Consider the following 18,733-nt stretch of genomic DNA (forward strand, 5'->3'; position numbering starts at 1 on the left):
TGCTGACAGAGCTTTGGCATCTGATCATCTCCTGACTGCTGATTAACATAGCACTGTTTTATATTTAACTCAGGCCAGAACAGGAGGGGCTGGGGGGTGGGGTTGCACTGCTTATAAGGGGAGCACGGCTGAAACAATGTTCTTCTGTGTCAGTTCCCTCTGTCTCCCAGCCCAGCTGCACTTTGATCATTCACGTTTCCTCCAAATGCATGTTGTCTTTAATTAATTGAGTGTCTCGTGGAAAGCGAGGTGCGGGAGATGGGCAGAGAACAGCTATAGCTACACAATTAAAATACAAACCAAGACTGCTGAGTTTACTGAATGCAAGTGCTGAAGTGACTAATAAGCTTTTTTGTTGTTAATGTTTTGCTCTGAGAACAGATCCAGGAACAGAGATGGAGGGCATGGATTTTGAGTATGAGAAGTCCAAGAGGTACTGCATGAAGACAAAGCATGTGGCTATCATCTGTGGAGTCGTGGTTGTTGTAGGACTTGCTGTGGGGCTTGGTGTGGGATTGAGCAGACCTAAAGCTCCAGAGGCAACAGAGCAACCAACAACAGATCAGACGACAACAACGGAACAGCCTCCTCCCACAGTGGATTTGGGTCCCTGTCCTTCCAAGAATGATGACACTGGAGACTGGAGAGATTTTAGGCTGCCCACTTATGTCAAGCCTGTCCACTATGACCTGGAAATCAAGCCTGAAATGGAGCAAGACACTTACAGTGGGACAGTCAGTATATCTATTGCTTTGGAAAAACCAACCAGCTCCCTGTGGCTTCACCTGCGAGACACCAAGGTTACAGAAATACCCACACTCCGGAAATCTTCAGGACAGCAGATTGCTGTGAATGACTGCTTTGAGTACAAGCCACAAGAATACATTGTGATGAAGGCAGCAGCAGAGCTCCCTGTCACTGATGAAAGTGATCCCTATGTGCTCACCCTGAAGTTTCAAGGCTGGCTGAATGGTTCGCTGGTTGGGTTTTATAGGACCACCTATACTGAGAATGGACAGATCAAGTAAAGCAGTTTTATTTATTAAGCTTTCTTCTCTATTTTTACTTGCTCAGGCCTGCTCTATTCCTGTTTCAGCTTTCCAGTCTTGTCTCTCACCAACTTACTGACATTTCTGGGCTGTTCTTTAGTTTTTTCATTCCCCTAAGGAAGATGCTGTATTCAAAGCCCTTTGGCTTCTGACTAGTGAATGTGGGCTGAAGAGATGAGGGTTTTGTTATTATTATTATTCTGAAAAACCTTTTCAAACTCTACTGGTCTGAGCTTACCTTTGAACTGAATGGCTCCCTTAAGGAGTTGGAGGGATCAAGGCCTGTTTTTACCTCTGTAGTACAATAAATAGCATACAACTATCACCACTCTCTCCTGTTATCCCCAAGGTAACAGTTGTGGTGTAAAATGTTCTTCTGATAGTTTTCCTGATAGCATACCTCCTTGATGTTTTAAGCCTGAGGAATATTCAAACCAGACTTCCCTGTCTCTCTTGCAGCTGGTTACAATTATATGTAGGAAAGTCTAAATTAGGGTCATCTTTTACTCTTTTTTTTTTGTGCTCCATCTCATCCTTATTAATATATCAACAGTTATTGAAAGATTACGAAGCCTCTACCAGTTCAGCTAACCCATTCCACTTACCAGGTTTATACTGCTTCAAGGTGGAAGCTTGAAAATGCCATTGCCCACTGCTCAAATGCTTCTCTTCACAGTTCTTGCATGGAGAAGACGCTCACCCATTTTCTGATATTTACATTTCTGAAATTATTTATTCCGGCCTTTACAGCTGGGAGATAAACTTGGCTAGACTTTTACAAGGCCCTGTAGCAGGAACATGGAGACAAACACTGATTGTTTTCATGGCATTTCTTTGCCCTCCTGGGACAATGGTGTCGTGAGTGAGAGTCTCATGAGCTCCATTCAGGCACTGACAGGAGTAGCAGCAGTGACAGGCACCAGCAGCAGCAGTGGATCCAAGAGGTAGAGGATAAAGCAAGCATTGATTTTTCCTGTGGAGAAGTCATGTAGGGAACAGCTTGAACACCAGGCAGCTCTTTTCCTCTTGTTTTCCTCCATCTATGACCTCAGCATTGCTCTGACTTAAAAGGTGCTTTGGTTTTATACTTTAAGCAGCTTTTGTTTCATACTTTGAGCATCTGACATCTCCAAGTCAGTTTTAAAGTGCAACCTCCTAGCATACTTCTAAGTTGAGGTGTGTTACTTTTCACTGGTGAAGGATATCTAGATATTAAATTTGTAGCCCCAGGTCTGTCACAACCCCAGAACAGCAGGATCAGAACACAGGTCTTCTGAGTTGCAGAGCAGGAGAGGTGAGTGCCTGTCCCTCAAATCCAGACAGTATAGGTAGGTAAGGGCCAAGCATTTGATACCAGGAAGAAAGGAGAACTCTAAAGCTAAAGAAAGTATAAAATGTGAGCTCACTTTGACTGTTCCTACTTCTTGAATTGGATGCTGGAAACTACAATTGCAAGGATGATCCTAGGTAGCAGTCTGAAAACTCTCAATGCAGAAAGGAGCTTGCGGATGTGAGTGTGTTAGGCTTGAGAAGGGCTTTAATAACAAGGAGTGAATGGTAAATTCTGAAATATTTTTCATGTGATTGAGTTTGGGCAGATTGCTTGTGGAGTGGCAGAGGTGATGTACATGATAGTGGTAAGTAAAGCTTTGAAAGTAAAGCAACCAACAGCCAAGTTGTTGCTATGCAGCAGAGGGTAGGGGATAGGATGGGGTGAGGAAGGACAGTGAGGGAAGGGTTTTATTACTTATTAAAAATGCATTTTCCACCAGCTTTCTACTTAAAAACAATGGTGACTGGAATTAGCATTTTTAGCCTGAGATACACACCACCCTTGGAAAATTTCAACCCAAGTAGTTCTGTTGTTGTCATGTTGCAAGTAAATACAAATCAGATCAGGTAACAGCAATGATCAAACAAGTCTGTTAATAGTGGATGTTAAAGAGAAGGGGGCTGAGGCAAGAAGGAGATCCAATATTTAATTAACCAACTCTATTATCCCTTCTGTGTAGTGTTAGTAGCAGTGGCACCTTTAGAGAGACTTAATAACACTGAAAGTCAGCTCCTAGGGCTAAGCTGTTCCCCAGATGTTTATCTGTGAAGGCAAAGGTTTGCCAAAGCATTGCTATAAGGCCTTTGGTTTACAAACTGGGCACGTATCCAGGCTCTGCTGTTGCTTAGATTCAAATCTCCCAGCACACTTTGTGGAAAACAGGTAGAGATGTGCTGAACACACCTCTAAGTCTGGGATCCTTGAGAGGCTTAGGGAGAAGAGTACCTCATTTGGGAATCCTGTTCAGACAGATCACACAATCCCCATCAGGAAGAAGGTGCTTTTGGACATGCCCTGAAGCAGATCGTGAGATACCTTGAATCATGACTATTTAACTTGATGTGCACATGCAGGTAGGGTGCAGGAAAGCAGAAACTTTGGAAATGTAGATTTTGGACATAGGCCTGCCTAGATGCTTCTGTGGGTTCCCAAATCTAGCTGTAAACACTTAAGTCCTTTGGTAAAATTGTTCCCCTGTCTGCACGTTTCATTTCCCCATTGATGAAAAAGGAATAGCAGTCCTTCCCTACTTTGCATGATGCAGTGAGCATAACTACATTACACTTGTATTGTTTTCAGATCTTATGGAGAGGAGGAAAAGAAGAGTCCTTGGCTGGTGTGCTAGGTTATTCAGGGCATTAGTTTCTCTCAAGGAATGTGCTAAAGCCCCCTTGTATTTTTTCATTAACATTAAAAATAATACAAACATGTCACAGCAGCTGCCTTTGATTTTGCACTTTTATTAGTGACAAGGTATGGCTTCCCTTTTTTAGGAATTCCTTCTGTTGTCTGTAAGAGAACAAGAGGCTGGCACATGTCTAACAGAGATGTATTTAGAATTTTATTGAATAGACAAGGGAAGAATTTTCTTCTGTGTAGAAAAGTAACACTTCTGATTTTCTTCCTGAAGGAGAAAGTTTTCTCAGAAGAAGTTGGAATTTTAAGACTAGGAGAAAAATGCTTTAATTAGTCAGGGAGGAAGGAAGTCGTTTGACATGAACGACTTGTACTTCAGGGGAGGGGGAAAAAATGGAAAACTCATCATGGTTCTAAATGCATCACTGTTTTATTTTGAGAACAGCTGGATGCAGTCTCAGCCAGATCTTCTTATTACTATGATGTTTACAACTGTCAACTCTAGTTCATATTTAAAGGTCTGGACATCAAGAGCAGAAGCCACCAAGCAGTGAAGAAAATCTTATCTAAAAACTACATTATGTAATTTGAAAGTGAATGATGACATTTCATGTTTCTATTGTCACTTCTATGCATGCCATAGTCTGGAGTTCTCATCATCTAGCGTATAGGAAGGGTAGTGCTGAAGTTTTTCACTCCTAAAGTCTGTCTGCCTCTGCAAACATATGAGGATAGATGGATTATCACCTTATAAATCAACAGATGTATCACAATGTTATCAGTCTGTAGGAACAAGACATAAATGTGTCAAAATATATGGCCAAGTTTTTATCCAATAGCTGTGAAGCATTGCCCTGGAGGCTTGGAGTTAACTTAATTGTGAAATAGCTCTCAAATCCCATGAAAAGTAGAGAGTGACAACAAAGAATGCACCAAGCAAAAGAAACTCTATGGAGTCTGAAATGATGTTAAAGTGAATGTTCATTATGCTTCCTGCCCATGAACCTTTGAGCTACTATCCCAAGGAATATGAATGGAGAGAACTCAGACATATTACCTCTGTCAGGCTTGTAAATGACCCTTGCTGCTACAAGTTCCTAATGACCAGTTTAGTATTTAACCATCACAGAGAAATGCCAAGGGCAACAGAAACATTGAAAAATTGGTTGTCAAGTGAGCTTGTAGGATTGCTGCAGAACTGTAATTTATGATGTACACTTTTAATTACTTTTTGGAAAGAAAAACTACTTTAATATAGTTGAAGCAGCTGTAGAAGTGCTGTCAGAAAATACTCAACATTCCAGATTAATTGAAGTAGCATCTGTGATCCCTTTCACCATCAATCACTGGAGAATATGCTCTGCCACTGGTGTGGGTCACTGATGTGGGAGCCCGATGTCACTGAGAGAAGCAAGCACAACATGAACGCTCACAACCTTCACCTTATGTTTTTCCATGACCCCTATTGTCTAGCTCCTTCAGCTGGTTGTGCATAACTGAGATGACTTTCTGACCCCCCCAACACAGCTTGCATAGCATCAGTTATGTACTTGGATGTAACTTTCCATGCTTTCTCCAGCAGTTTCACTAATGGAGTCAGGGGAGCATAAGAGCACCAGGAAAAAAACTGTATGTGATAAATGCAGAAAAAGAAATACACAAGCAAGATGAGATTTATTGGCATTTGCACAGTTTCAAGGTGTCGCTTCAGGAGATGTTCAAGACCCTAATCCCAAGATATGCTGTAGTGGGTAAACAAGTCTTGGAGTTACTTATTCCTTTTACGTGATATCATCAGTTCTTTATTTTAGGTGCATAAATCAATGGGAAAGCTCAGCTGGGGGAGAGCAAAGTTTTCACTATGCATGAGAGGTCATGCCTCTCTTATTGCCTGGTTCCTAAAAATATTTGATGATAAGCAATTTGCATTAGTTTTTGCTCTGAAACCTAGAAGATGTCGATGACAGACTGACTATGTCAGCTCGTGCATTTCTGATATCCCCTACTTTTATGAATGGATAAATATGCACAAATATTTATAGTTGAATTTTGTTTGTGAAATCATAAAAAAAAAAAAAAGCCTAGAAATTGCAGACAAGATTTCAAAACCATATAATGAAGCCTTGCCAATGTGTTGTTTGTTTCAGGAGCATTGCAGCTACTGATCATGAGCCAACAGATGCGCGGAAATCATTTCCCTGCTTTGACGAGCCAAACAAAAAGGCAACTTACACCATATCCATCATCCATCAAGATACGTACCAAGCGCTTTCAAATATGCCAGTACAGGTCTGTATTTCCCAACTGCTGCCTAAGTGGAATGGCTCTGTAGAGCCACTGAAAGGTAATGTGGGTTGCCAGGTTCTGTCATGGTCACAGACTCTACCACTCAGGCACTGGAAAACTCATGCTTAATAAACATTCCATGAACAGAACTGATTGGCTGGCTAGGACTTGAAGTGGTCCACTAGCACACAACATGGCAGCACGGAGTCAAATCCAAAGCAAAAATGAAACACCTCTTCTGTTGTTAGCCAGCTGACCCTCTGTTCAGATATTCTAGGTGAGTATCCCCTGCTGACTATAAATGGATATTGGCAGGTTCTTCAGTCAAATTGGGTAGGCTCAGAGAATGAGTACTCCGAAAGACAGCTGCTTCCCAGATGGAAAGTCTAAAATAATCACTAAAACTGCATAATGGTCCAGAACAAGGGTCGGCTGATCACAACATAATGGCAAAGAATCATCCTAGCCAGAAAGACTAGGATTATTCTTTTTAATAATGGAGGATCTGAAACTGCATCTGTCAGCTCATGGGTGTGGATATTTGTCATTCCACCATGCCTATAATTTCCTAAATAATCCATTTCTAGACCTACTGTCAAATTCCAAATTTTGCATGAAATTCAATGGCATCAATTATCTACCTCTGGGCCTTCTGGAAGAAGGCTGAATGGCTTTCAGACGAGACAGTTTCTACTGAATAGTTCAACTGAATGTGTAGTCTATTGTATAATTTCTACTAATAAGTTCTGAAGTGGGAGATAAAGGGCCAAGTTAAAAAAAAAAAAAAAAAAAAAAAAAAAAAAAAAAAAAAAGAGCTTCCAGCCTCCAGGCTGTTGGCATTTGCATTTTTCCAATCACTCCCCCACGCAGAAAACAAAGGTCTGCTTTTATTTCGAGTCCCCCAAACTTATTCTCCTAGCAAGGCAGCTGAGATATCTACTACCAGGATGATGCAGATGCATCCATACCCTTTGCACATTCAAAGCTCTGACCCATTGTTATTAAAAATATTTCTATGATACCTAGAAGACCACCAGGCACTTTGATGAACAACACATGAAAGGAGATTGCTGTACCTTTCCTCACAGACCTCAGATAAGTGAGAATACAAGCAAGAAAGGGGATAATACCATATGTTATCAAGATTTATTGCATTTTGAGAAATACTTTACACCTTGACATCTGGACTTTGCCTCTGTTATGGGCCTACAATAATAAGCTTGCAAAGGGCTAACTACTGCTTCTTAATTGATTTGCTAAAATATAAATACCAATAAGAAAATGTAAATTATGCTGTATTCATCTTGAGGTTTGACTAAGGGATTATAGCAGGACACTTTTCATCTGGTCAAGGTCAGTAGCTCTGGTCTTAGTAGTGGAAGAACTTTGGGAAAGATCTTTTCCACATATGGAAATATAAGACTTGTAAAGGCAAGGCACGTTGTATGTTAAATGTCCTGTAATTTGGGTGGTGTGGAGCTTTATAATCAGCATGGCAAAATCAGATCAGCAAAATCAGAATCTTGTACATTTCATTTACATTTTTCACTAGTTTCTTTAACTTTTTTTCCACTCAAGTCCTGACTTTGTTGAAATAACAAAAGATATCAAGACAGAGTCAAAATGGGTAAAATAATGGAAATTTAGATTGTGAATACCTTTTTGAAAAGGGGCTGTGAATGTCTGTGAATAGGTGCTCATGGAATCATATTACCTGTAACATTAACTGTCTGTGGTTTATTTGTATTTTGTTTATAACAAACAAATCTCATGAACCACTGTATCTCTAGAAGGCTAATGTCTTTTATATGCTTTTGGCTTTTGTTCTATTTAAGTTAGTCATCCAGTCAGAAGCACAAAAATTTTCACACTATAGCAGAAAAAGGACAGAAGAAATATATGTTTAGAATAGAATCATAGAATAAGCTGGGTTTTAATGGACCCATCAAGATCATCAAGTCAATCTCCTGGCCCTGTGCAGGACACCCCAAGAGTCACACTATGTCCCTAAGAGCATTGTCCAAATGCATGTGGAACTTTGTCAGGTTTGGTGTTGTGACAACTTTCCTGAGGACCCTGTTCCAGTTTTCACCCTCTGGGTGAAAAACCTTTTCCTAAAATCAAACCTAAACCTCCCCTGACTCAACTTCTTGCCATTTCCTTGAGTTCTGTCACTGGTCATGGGAAAGAAGAGATCGGTGTCTACCCCTTCCTATTTAGTATTGACAACGAACTTAGAGGAGAAACCATCTGGGAAAGTCAGGATTTTTAAAAATTGATTTGGAAAATAAAAGTTATGATCAGCACTAAATTTTATGTATATTTAGGCAACCCACCTAATAACCTAACCCACCATTCATTTGTATTTTAATTAGTTCAGGATAAATTCATTAGACTGGTCTATATCCCAGGTAGCATCCCTGCATCATGACTTAAATACATGATGCAGGTATTTAAGAGAGGGGAGAATTCAGTCTCTTCCCTTCTCTATCTAAAGTGATGTTATTTTATGCAACTATTGCAAGAACAAAGCACGGCATACACAGAAAACTCCTGTTGGCAAAATTTTTGTTCATGTGAACGATTTCAAATCCCTGATGAAAATTAGGGCAAGGTAAACCTCTTTAGTGCCAAAAATGCAAAGTACCATTTCGTGTATTGCAGAAGAAAAATACCTTGTCTGTTCTCATGCCTTCAGCAATGAAATGTCAGAAGAGGTGGACCTGGGGAGGTGATTTGTTGCTTCTATGCAGTTGCAGTCTTCATACAAATATTGTACTCTTATGCATGTGTTTGCAATTTCAAAAATCAATTTGATTATTTTTGCATTTCTGCAGCAATCTGTACAGCTCGGTGATGGCTGGAATCGAACAACTTTTGAGAAATCAGTCCCCATGAGCTCTTACTTGGTATGCTTCGCAGTGCACCAGTTTACCTGGGTAGAGAGAAAATCCAAAAGTGGAAAACCTGTAAGTACTTCTGCAGCCTGAATATGGTTCAGATGACAGATGTGCCTTGATTTGCATTTTTTCTTTAAAATCTCTTTTTATACAAACAGGGACATATTCTTCCTTTTCCTGTAGCTTATTTTATGCAGCCTATTTTATCGGATTATGTGTTCACAGTGGTCCCTTTGACCTTGACTACATACAGTGTTTTGCAGTCCTTCCCTGTCTCCCATCTTTGTGAGATCCCAGTTAGTACCTTCCATATAAGCACACAGGTGAGGAAGGAACACTCTTTCCAAACTCATCCCTGACTTGAAGCCCAGTGACTGAAGTAATGTACAAGTTAGGGGGTACAGGAGAGTCACAGGCCATGAACACCAATACTTAGAGTTTTCTGTGAGTTAAAATTGCACATGATGTTGTTACAGCCATTGAGACATAGGACTACACTGCTATGTGCCATTATGTACTGGCTTGCTTTATTTTACCACAGGGGCAACAGGCAATGTGTGTTTTGTAAAAATATGTATAGAAGTGATTGATAGTGTCTGCCTGAACAGGTGGATATTTGGTAGATCCTCTAATGAAACAAATAGGTTTGTTAAATTAAAATAGCTCCTTCATTTAGATGCAGTAGGCAGGCCAATCTATTTCTTGCTTAGATTCAAACCTCCTGAAGGTGTAGCTGATCAGGCATAAAGAGATCACAAGACATCTGATACAGAGAGTGATCCCTAGGACTGTATGCCCTTGCTTCTTCCCCTTCCTTTCCCCTTATGTAACACAGGGTCTTGTCGTTCACATGAGCTGGCAGTGGTTTCGTCGTTTTCTGGAGATAATGTCACAAATGGACAGGGAATCTAGAATAAAAACCCACCCATTCTACTGTTTCCTTAGCAAGTTAGCTCTTCCTTAGTTTCTTTACCCAAAAAAAGCTCATCAAATCCTTCCCTACTGAAAGCTGTTCACTGATGTTAAAAATCTGTCTTGTAGAAATCTCCAAAGTTCTGATTCAGCTCTTAGCAAAGACTTCCTGTCACAGGACTGTGCTGAGGCCTCCCTCTGTGCCCTTGCTAGCATCATGCTGTATGCTTATATTACTTGACAAATAACTGAAGCTAAATTACACTTAGACAAGCAAATGGAGCCTGGTGTGAGAAACAGATGTAATATTCTTAGTTCTCTGCTGTTTGGCTAAGTAATTCACAGGAGTACATTTTTAGGCCACCCAGTCACACAATTTTGTTAACCAACTGCTCTTCAGTGTAGCTGGTCCACTCATTATCAGGGACAGAACTTTGACTACTTGGTCTCAATAGATAGACTTGGGAATTCAGTTCCTTTAAAAATCAGAATTTTTGTCTAGATTTTTGTGCAGAACATAGTGCAGTAGGGAAAAAAATGTACTGAAGAAGTGTGTAACACTGTTTTCCACATACAGAAGTTAAACATTCACTACTTGTCCATGCCACACTCTGGAGTATGGCCCTGAGGTCACTAATTTTTTTTCCCCAAGCAAAACAGTACAGCCCACAATGTTCCTGACTGGTTGTAGCTTTTCTAAATAGAAGGGAGTGTCCACTGAAACAGGGTAATTAAAGTGCATGTGTGTAGAAGCAGGGGTATTCGTGTCAGTACAGAGGTTGCCTGAAGAAATATCTTCTAATTCAGGCCTACCTTACTACATATTTTATTAACGCTGTTCACTAAACAATGTCTGAGGACTTGCCTGCACTAGAAAACTTGGGGTTTAAGTGAGGTTAAAATCATAACTTTCCTTTCTCTTAACATGGACATAGTTTTACCAATATAAAATGCATGCGTAAGATCCATCACTAAAAATTATCTTTTCCCCAGGGAAACTAGACTGTCTTTAGGGGTTTTAATCATATATATAGAAATTTATTCTTCTAGCCTTTCCAAGGCTTCCTGTCCAATAACTTTGAAGACCAGCTGAACAAAGATATTTAGATTCACCAACTACTGAAAAGAACATTCCATAGTTTGCTGTGTAAATTTCTAACAATAAATCCCTCATTCAAAAAAAAAGTATCTGCTTGATCCATAAATTACTTTCATAAACATATGCAAGAGCATACAACTCACATGGCATAGTAAATTATTTTAAAACTCTGCCATTCACTCTGAAAGCCCTAACAAAGACATTAATGAAATGAGTGGTGGGAACTGTGTCTACAGCTGGAAACAATGCTTCTGAGCTGATTACCTGTCAGGTACCAAATGTCTGGATTGAAAAATCACAGAGGAGATTATACAAATGAAACCCAAAGTCAGTTCTAGTGCAGGCTGAAAGTTTTGGAAACCATTAATATGGATCAGCTAGGGGACTGAAGACTGCTAAATTGAGTAAAGAGCTTACAGAAGTGGAAATTGCAGACTGTAATTGCAAACTGACCCTAGGGGAAATCCCCTAGCTGGAATGTATTCCTGATTGAATTTCATAAGCTTTTTTTGGTTTTGTTTTTGTTTTGTTTGGAGGTTTTGTTTTGTTTTGTTTTGTTTTTGTTCCAGCTTTATTGCTGAACACTTTCCTGTCCTCCTCTCTCATTGGAAGAAGTGTAATTTATAGTATTGAAATCAGTGTGTTTTCAGACTCCAAAAGAGTTCCTGGAATAGACCAGCTCCTTTACTCAGCTTGGGCCCTAAACTCCTGGCTGTAAGACAGCACTGAAGGAATAAATAGCCATATCAGTGTAGCAGATGAATGTGTCCCATTCATAAGAGTCATAGAGCTGACAAAATGAGATAGATCTGTTTTCCTAAAACCAGAAACTTCACTCCATATAGAAAATCTCTTATCCAGACTGGAGATTTTCAGGGGCGGGGAAGAGAACAGACTACATACAGCTCCAACAGGCTTTGGGACAAAGACATTGAGGGAAAGATCTTCAAAAGGCTCCTTGAATTCTGAACTCAGTCTTCACAGTGTGAAGATAACTTCTCAAAAGGTTTTTTCAAGTTACAGGCCTCCTCATCATGGACGTGGGTTCCATAAAGATTCTAGTCCTCCAGAGCTCGTTTCCTACTGCTTGACAGCCATAGCCAAAGTGGTCCCAGGCACCAGGCTTCAGGGATAGAAAGGTCAACATTCAACGCACCATTTTTTGCATTCATATATACAGGAGGAGCACAGGAATGGTCACTCATCGCCCCGAACATGCCAGGGCTACCAAACATGCCAGTTTTCTGAAACTTGCCTGGTCATAAAAGAGAGAACTGATTTTTGCCTCTGATTTCCTGGGGCGCAGCAGTCCAGAAGGCACCAAAGCTTGTGACTGAGTGGCTGTGTGGCCCAAGGTCCTGGTCAAACAGCCACTCAACCTGCATGGGACAGCATATCTGGGAAGGGTCACAGATCTAGTAAATGCACGGTCTTCAGTGGGTTTGAGATCTTCAAACATACAAGGACAAGAAGAAACCATGATGATAGTGCACAGGAAAGGTACGAAGAAGTTGAATAAAATAAGGTGTTATGGGCTTCTGACACACTTCAATACAGATGTGCTCCTGAAGATTGATCTGATGGGATCAGTAAAGATCAGTGAACTGCTCAGAACAAGTGGATCCCCTTTGACTGTGCTTGCCCAGGTTTCCTTCTTCGGAAAACCAGGCCATGGGGAAGTACAGGCTGGTATGTAACCAGGCCCTGCTTGAGGCTTGGCCACTGTGAGCTTCTGGACATGGGTCTTGCCAGTTTTACAATTCAGACAAACAGTGGAAAGTGTGCACATGTTGGTTTGGTCTCTCTTAGGTACAACACTTGAAAAACTTTGTTAAATAAATGTGATAGGGAACAGAATCCAGTGTTCAGACCAGTCTCAGAGAAAACCTGCACTGTTATTGATATGCATGCTAAATGCCTTTTCAATGTTAGACACCTGATTCCTTTTAATTGAAAACTTTTCTAATTGTCTCTCTGTATTTTACAGCTGAGAGTTTATGCCCAGCCACAGCAAATACACACAGCAGAATATGCAGCAAATGTAACAAAACTTGCATTCGACTTCTTTGAACAGTACTTTAATTTGAGCTACTCTCTTCCAAAATTGGGTAACTATTAACATTTATATTTTTCATTTTGTTAATTTTGTTAATTTTATGGTTATGTTGCTTCTACAGGTCTCTGTGCTTTGGTGGAAAACAGCATGAAAGCATTTGGTTGCTAACTGCTGATATTATGTCAGGATGTTTTAAAACTGTAACAGTGTAGTTCAAGATGTTTCTAAATGTCATGATGGATGAGTTGGTCTCAGTCACTGTTTTATTACCAGTTCTCACAGTTCATTTTGCTGAACTGAAGAACTGGTCCTGCCATGTTTATTTTAAAGCATCTTGTGGAAAATCAAGGCAAGCATTGGTGTCATCAGCAAAGGACCATCATGAGTTAAAACAGAACCAGAAGTTTCAGGAAAAATATGTACCACTTCCATATGAACTTCTGGACAAAAGTCAGCAGTGAGATAAGTGAAGATGTAAACTGCCAGAGAGTATGTCATATTATTTATTAACCTTAGTGCAAAGTGGGTGTATATCCACTTCTTACAAAGAAGAATGTGGTCCACTTTTGTAGTTTCTACAGCTGGGCTAAATAAAGATCTTGGACTAAATAAGAGCGGGCACGCTCTCAAATTTTGCCCATGGTTACAAAACAAGTAAAGAGAAGGTAGTGGGCATCCTTCAGCTTGGAATATTTGCACTCTGCATCTGATTCACACAGTTTAACATGCATAATAATCAAGCTGGAAGTGCAATCAGAGTTTTGTAAATTCTCCCTCCTAAGACCTTCAAAGAGGTAATTCAGTTAGTTCATGAACTTAAAAGGATGGAAAAATACTAGCTGCAAACAAGTCAAGACAATACGGGGGAATCCCCAAAACTTCGAAGACAACTAATAATGCTGTGCAAACCTTTTGTTGGCTATTTGTACCTGTACCTATCATGCCAACCTATATTACTCTAACAAAAGACTTTTACCTCCTCCTTTCAAAATAGCACCTAAGTTTACTGTAAATATGTTTGCATTTCAATGACAACTGAATTAGGGAAACCAGTACAATATGTTGTTCTTTCACACACTGGTCCCCAGTAATAATAGGTACTATATCTCACCTGTGCTTTATATTCAGACTTTCACTGCCATGAAAGCCTGATGACTTTACCATGGCAGCAACTGGATAAAGGCCTGTCTGTGTGACAGGATGGACTGGTATCTTCAGCTCAGCAGTGTCACAGAATAGATACTTTTGTAGATTATATACTCTTTTCCCCAGAATGCCTATTTGTTGGATTGCTAACCTTGACTTGCCATGTTGTTCCCTCATTATTAGAAGTTATCCACTTCAGACCTGATGAATTAGATATGTTTCTGCATAATGGTTTATTTAAATATTGTATTTCACATTGATTTATGCCTTATGTCATTACCTTTCTCCTTGTATCCTCCTTTTGACTGTCGTTGAAGCCCTTGCCAAACTATCAGCTTTGATTCTGTAATCAAGTTGTTTAATTTAAAATAAGTCATTCCTATCTTCTGTTGGAGTGGGGTGAGGAGTTTTCATTCTATTCAATTTTAAATCCATCTGTACTTTTTCACTAACCCACAAAGAAAGCCTGTGGTCATTATTTCAGAAGAAAATGCCAGTTCAGTTGACTCTGCAATTCTCATTTAAACCTGTATTGATTACTGACCATAAATGAGTGACCCCCCACAAATTGCCAGGCGTAGAAGCAGATGTTGTTCACTGCAGAGGGGATTTACTTCAGTTAACATGTCAATAAATATTTTTAATACAACAGTGTGACAAACAATGTCATGCCTCATTATTTTACAAATAGTTTCAGGAGGTTTACTGCCTACAGCACATCCCCAGACAATAGTATTAATTTCTGGAACCAAAATTAAGTAATGTATGATATGCACATTCCCGGGAGATGGCATAGCATCACCTCCCAGGACAGATCCTCAGCAAGTGCAACTGATCCTACCTCTGTTAATCTCAGCAGATCCAGGGCGCTTGCTTTAGGCCAGTTCTCTTCTTGAACACAGATCATAGCCTGCAGTCCACAGTAGTAAGCCAGAATCATAAATGGTAAGCAAAACAGGCTGTAAATACACAGAGAGAGGAAAAGCTAACTGAATTAAAGGATACAGTGGTAATCGTTGTCTCTTTCTTTTAATGCAGATAAAATAGCTATTCCAGATTTTGGGACAGGTGCTATGGAGAACTGGGGGCTGATCACATACCGAGAAACAAACCTGCTCTATGATCCTGAGCACTCAGCCACATCCAACAAACAGAGGGTAGCTGCTGTGATAGCCCATGAGCTCGTTCATCAGGTATATGTTAGGACATGAGTCACTTTTACAGTGTTTCAAATATATAGTAATCCTGAAAATACTGTCATTAACTTCATCTCAGGATCTTCTACATGTGCTCAAAATCTGATTGCAAAATATCATGTCAAAACAGATCCCTGTTAGAGCTTTAAAATATCATGACTACTGCCTTGGAATTTTTCTCAGGAAGTTAGATGCTTGGCCCCAGACTGTCAGCCAGTTTATGAAAATCTGTCTAAAATGTCTTAGAGAAACTAATTTACATGTGCAGATGTCTCTTTTGGGCAGGCAAACAAGAACAGTTATACACTGTGGAGGCTGTCTGAAAACATATCCTTAAAAGCAGAAATCATCAAATCAAGAGGAAGAAACTAAAAATATTTTCAGTAGCACATGAATCATTAGCAATCTGCCGAGTAATATGTAATTTTATAATAAAAATGATGTTTTAACACAAGGCAAGGCCTTCATTCCTATTCAAACCCCAGAATTATGATTATTTTCATCTGGCAGCAGGAAGAAAAGTAAGCAAATCAATGTTCTGTATGCAGATGTGAGATACTGAAATGTACATGTACTATTTATCTAAACTTACATCTTTATGTTTATAATTGTAGTGGTTTGGAAATATTGTAACCATGGACTGGTGGGATGACTTGTGGTTAAATGAAGGATTTGCCAGTTATTTTGAGTTCCTGGGAGCAAATGCAACAGAACCAGATTGGGAAATGGTAATTATTTCTGCCTTGTGGAGGGTTGGCAGGGCTGGGAGGGACATTTTGGAAGGGAGTAAAATTTAGACAAGGATGATGAAGACTTAAAGTATATTTATAGGAAACTAACATAGTGTGGTGCAACATAAAAAAAAGTTGGTTTAAGTTTTTCACCTACCTATGTTATGGTCTGAAGCTAGTCAAAGTAAACTTTATGAAGCTTCAGTCTGCAGGGAAGAGTTATTCTTTTTTAACAAGTGTGTCAGGTGTTTGGTTATTATGGCAAATAACACCTAAGATGTGTTCTGGACAGAGCCTTAACAGTTTTGCAGGGCTGCTTAAAGGTCTAACACTGAAAGATGGAGATTTTTCTGTATTTATTTACTTGGGCTGTACTCTCTTCATGGGACTTAGGATCGTTATCTGATCTGGTAAGGGGTTGGGAACCTGGGCCTGTCTCCACAGCTTGGGCTATTATCAAGGAAAACAGTGGACTCCCATTCAGCTTCTGCCAGCATTGTAAGTGTCCTTTCAAATGCTCCAATTCAGACAACCTCTATTCTGTACAGTGCAAAAATAGGTAGTGACAGTGGATAGCCAAAGTGCCAACTGTGCCAACTCCAGGCGCTTTATGGGTGTTGCAAAGAAGTTAGCCTTAAATATGCATTATATTCTGTGAATAAAGGGAGTTTTCTTGCTCCTTCCTTCCTCTCCTCCCAAACAGATGTGATGGCCCGGAGCATACATATTTTCCCCAGCTGTCCAGGTGTAATGAGGTTCTGGGTGCTAAGACATACACAACATATGCCAGTGGAAGGAAGCAGAGTAGGTTTTGCATACATTGAACCTGTTGAAATCTACTATCTCCTGAACCTAGTGACTTTAGAAACAGACAGTGCCTACTTGCTGCTTTCCCTGCCTCTCTCCCTGCAGAGAGGCTAAGAATAAAATAATTCCCCGGGTCACTTCTACACTTTAAAGCAGAAGATCTGTGGTCCTAACTAAGAAATGTTCTAATTACTGAGTTTAAAATATTAAAGACCTTTTTTTACCGAGATACTATGTTAATTTAAGATCTAAGACATTTCAATGTTATCCTAGTGAGTATTAGAAGAGGAAAGCTAAATTGAGTTGTAGTCTTTTTTTGGTCAATGTTGATTAGGAAATAAGGGGTTTTTAACTGCTGGCTACCTAATACTTTTTTTAAAAAAATTCAAATCAATTTAAAAAATCAATATAAGCCTTGGGATGGGGAACCCCTGCCTCCTTCTTCCCTCCCTCCCTTCCTACCCAGCTCCTCTTTTGCAAGAGGAGACTGTAATGCTTTGTAAATATTGTCACACTTCTGAGATTGGTAACACAGACTACTCTTTTTGCCTGCTGGGGGCAAGGGATGGTGGTATGGGTGTATCTGTGTTATGATACACACAGGAAAACAGGATCTGAAAAAGGCAATTTATCTTACTTAAGGAAAAACTGTATCCCTCCCCTCTCAGATGAAAAGCAAGAGTTTGCAAGTCCTTCTTTAGAGGCATGAAACTTTGTTCTATTTCAAATTGCCTAGAGAAGTTGAAGTCCAAGCTACTTATTTGAGAAGTAGGCATATACTCCTGCCCTTTGTCTCTATTCTAATGTCTTCTCTTTCTCAGCTTGAACAGGTTTTAATTGAGGATGTGCTTCCTGTACTGAAGGATGACTCTTTGCTGTCTTCCCACCCAATTGTAGCCGATGTGTCATCTCCAGCTGAAATCACCTCTGTGTTTGACGGGATATCCTACAGTAAGGTAGGATATCCTTCTGTTGTGACTTTGGATGCAAAGGAAGGGGCAACTTTGGAGAGGAGATAAAAGTCAGGGGTTCATAATCAGGACTCCCAACTCACTTGAGCTGTGAGAGGAGCAGTGCAGGCAGAGCCTTGTCAGCCACTGCGCACCATGCAGGCCTGCTCACAGCATGCAGTGATGCAGGCAAAGCACAGTCTCACCAGCCTCTGCCACTAGAGTGCTGGGTTTAAAATTAAACTAAACCGGGTACTAATCACAGCTCTCTCCCATCACCTTGTCCTGATGCAGCCCCATTATGTCAAGTCTCATAATCTAACACAAGGGCAGAGGAGGCAAGGGCAGATGTCCAGGTATCCTTTCTGTCACTTCCCCATCACACTTGCAGGCCAGTATAACTTCTGTTTTGATGAAGCAAGGCAGGGAACCAAGCAATGAAAACAGGAAAGTGACTTCTTATGTCAAGTTGCTTGCAGTATCCCAGCCACCCAAAAAACCTTAACCAAAATGGGTTACACCAGCCTCTACTGGCATTGGCTTAAATTGGGAAATAAGTTAGCTCCACATTTCACTGAAAGTTGTGGAGCTCAGGAGTGCAGTGGGGTACAGTAGTCTGTAGCCCAGGAGGTGGTAGACACTCCATTAAGTATTTGATAAGATTTTTGCTCATCCCATCCCAGAGTGTGGCAGTGAGGACCTGTGCCTATAAAGAGTCCCTAAGGAGCTACCTGGAAGGATACCTTGGGTCTGCTTGAGCAGAGAGACACTGGAATGCTGGAGTCATCAACCACAGTTGTGACCAGGGCACACAGAGGCCTTCAGGAGCCCATGGTCTCTGTAGTACTTGCCATGTGGGGTGGCAGCCTGGACATCAGCGCTTGTGGGAAAGTGCTGTGAGGTCCAGAGCCT

At 40.4% G+C, this 18,733-nt stretch overlaps 1 protein-coding gene across 1 annotated transcript in view; it reads left to right on the forward strand.

The window, feature by feature from the left end:
- The first annotated feature begins 201 nt into the window (after positions 1-201).
- ENPEP (glutamyl aminopeptidase) overlaps positions 202-18,733 on the forward strand; it is a 34,127-nt gene continuing 15,595 nt past the window's right edge. Inside the window, exons 1-8 of the mRNA XM_053940726.1 lie at positions 202-249; positions 382-1,024; positions 5,886-6,027; positions 8,862-8,993; positions 12,923-13,043; positions 15,176-15,330; positions 15,948-16,061; positions 17,693-17,827. Of these exons, the coding sequence (XP_053796701.1) occupies positions 396-1,024; positions 5,886-6,027; positions 8,862-8,993; positions 12,923-13,043; positions 15,176-15,330; positions 15,948-16,061; positions 17,693-17,827 (1,428 nt within the window). The 5' untranslated portion in view covers positions 202-249; positions 382-395. The remainder of the gene's footprint in view (positions 250-381; positions 1,025-5,885; positions 6,028-8,861; positions 8,994-12,922; positions 13,044-15,175; positions 15,331-15,947; positions 16,062-17,692; positions 17,828-18,733) is intronic.

The sequence above is a fragment of the Vidua chalybeata genome, chromosome 4, assembly GCF_026979565.1.
Source record: "Vidua chalybeata isolate OUT-0048 chromosome 4, bVidCha1 merged haplotype, whole genome shotgun sequence".
NCBI lineage: Eukaryota > Metazoa > Chordata > Aves > Passeriformes > Viduidae > Vidua > Vidua chalybeata.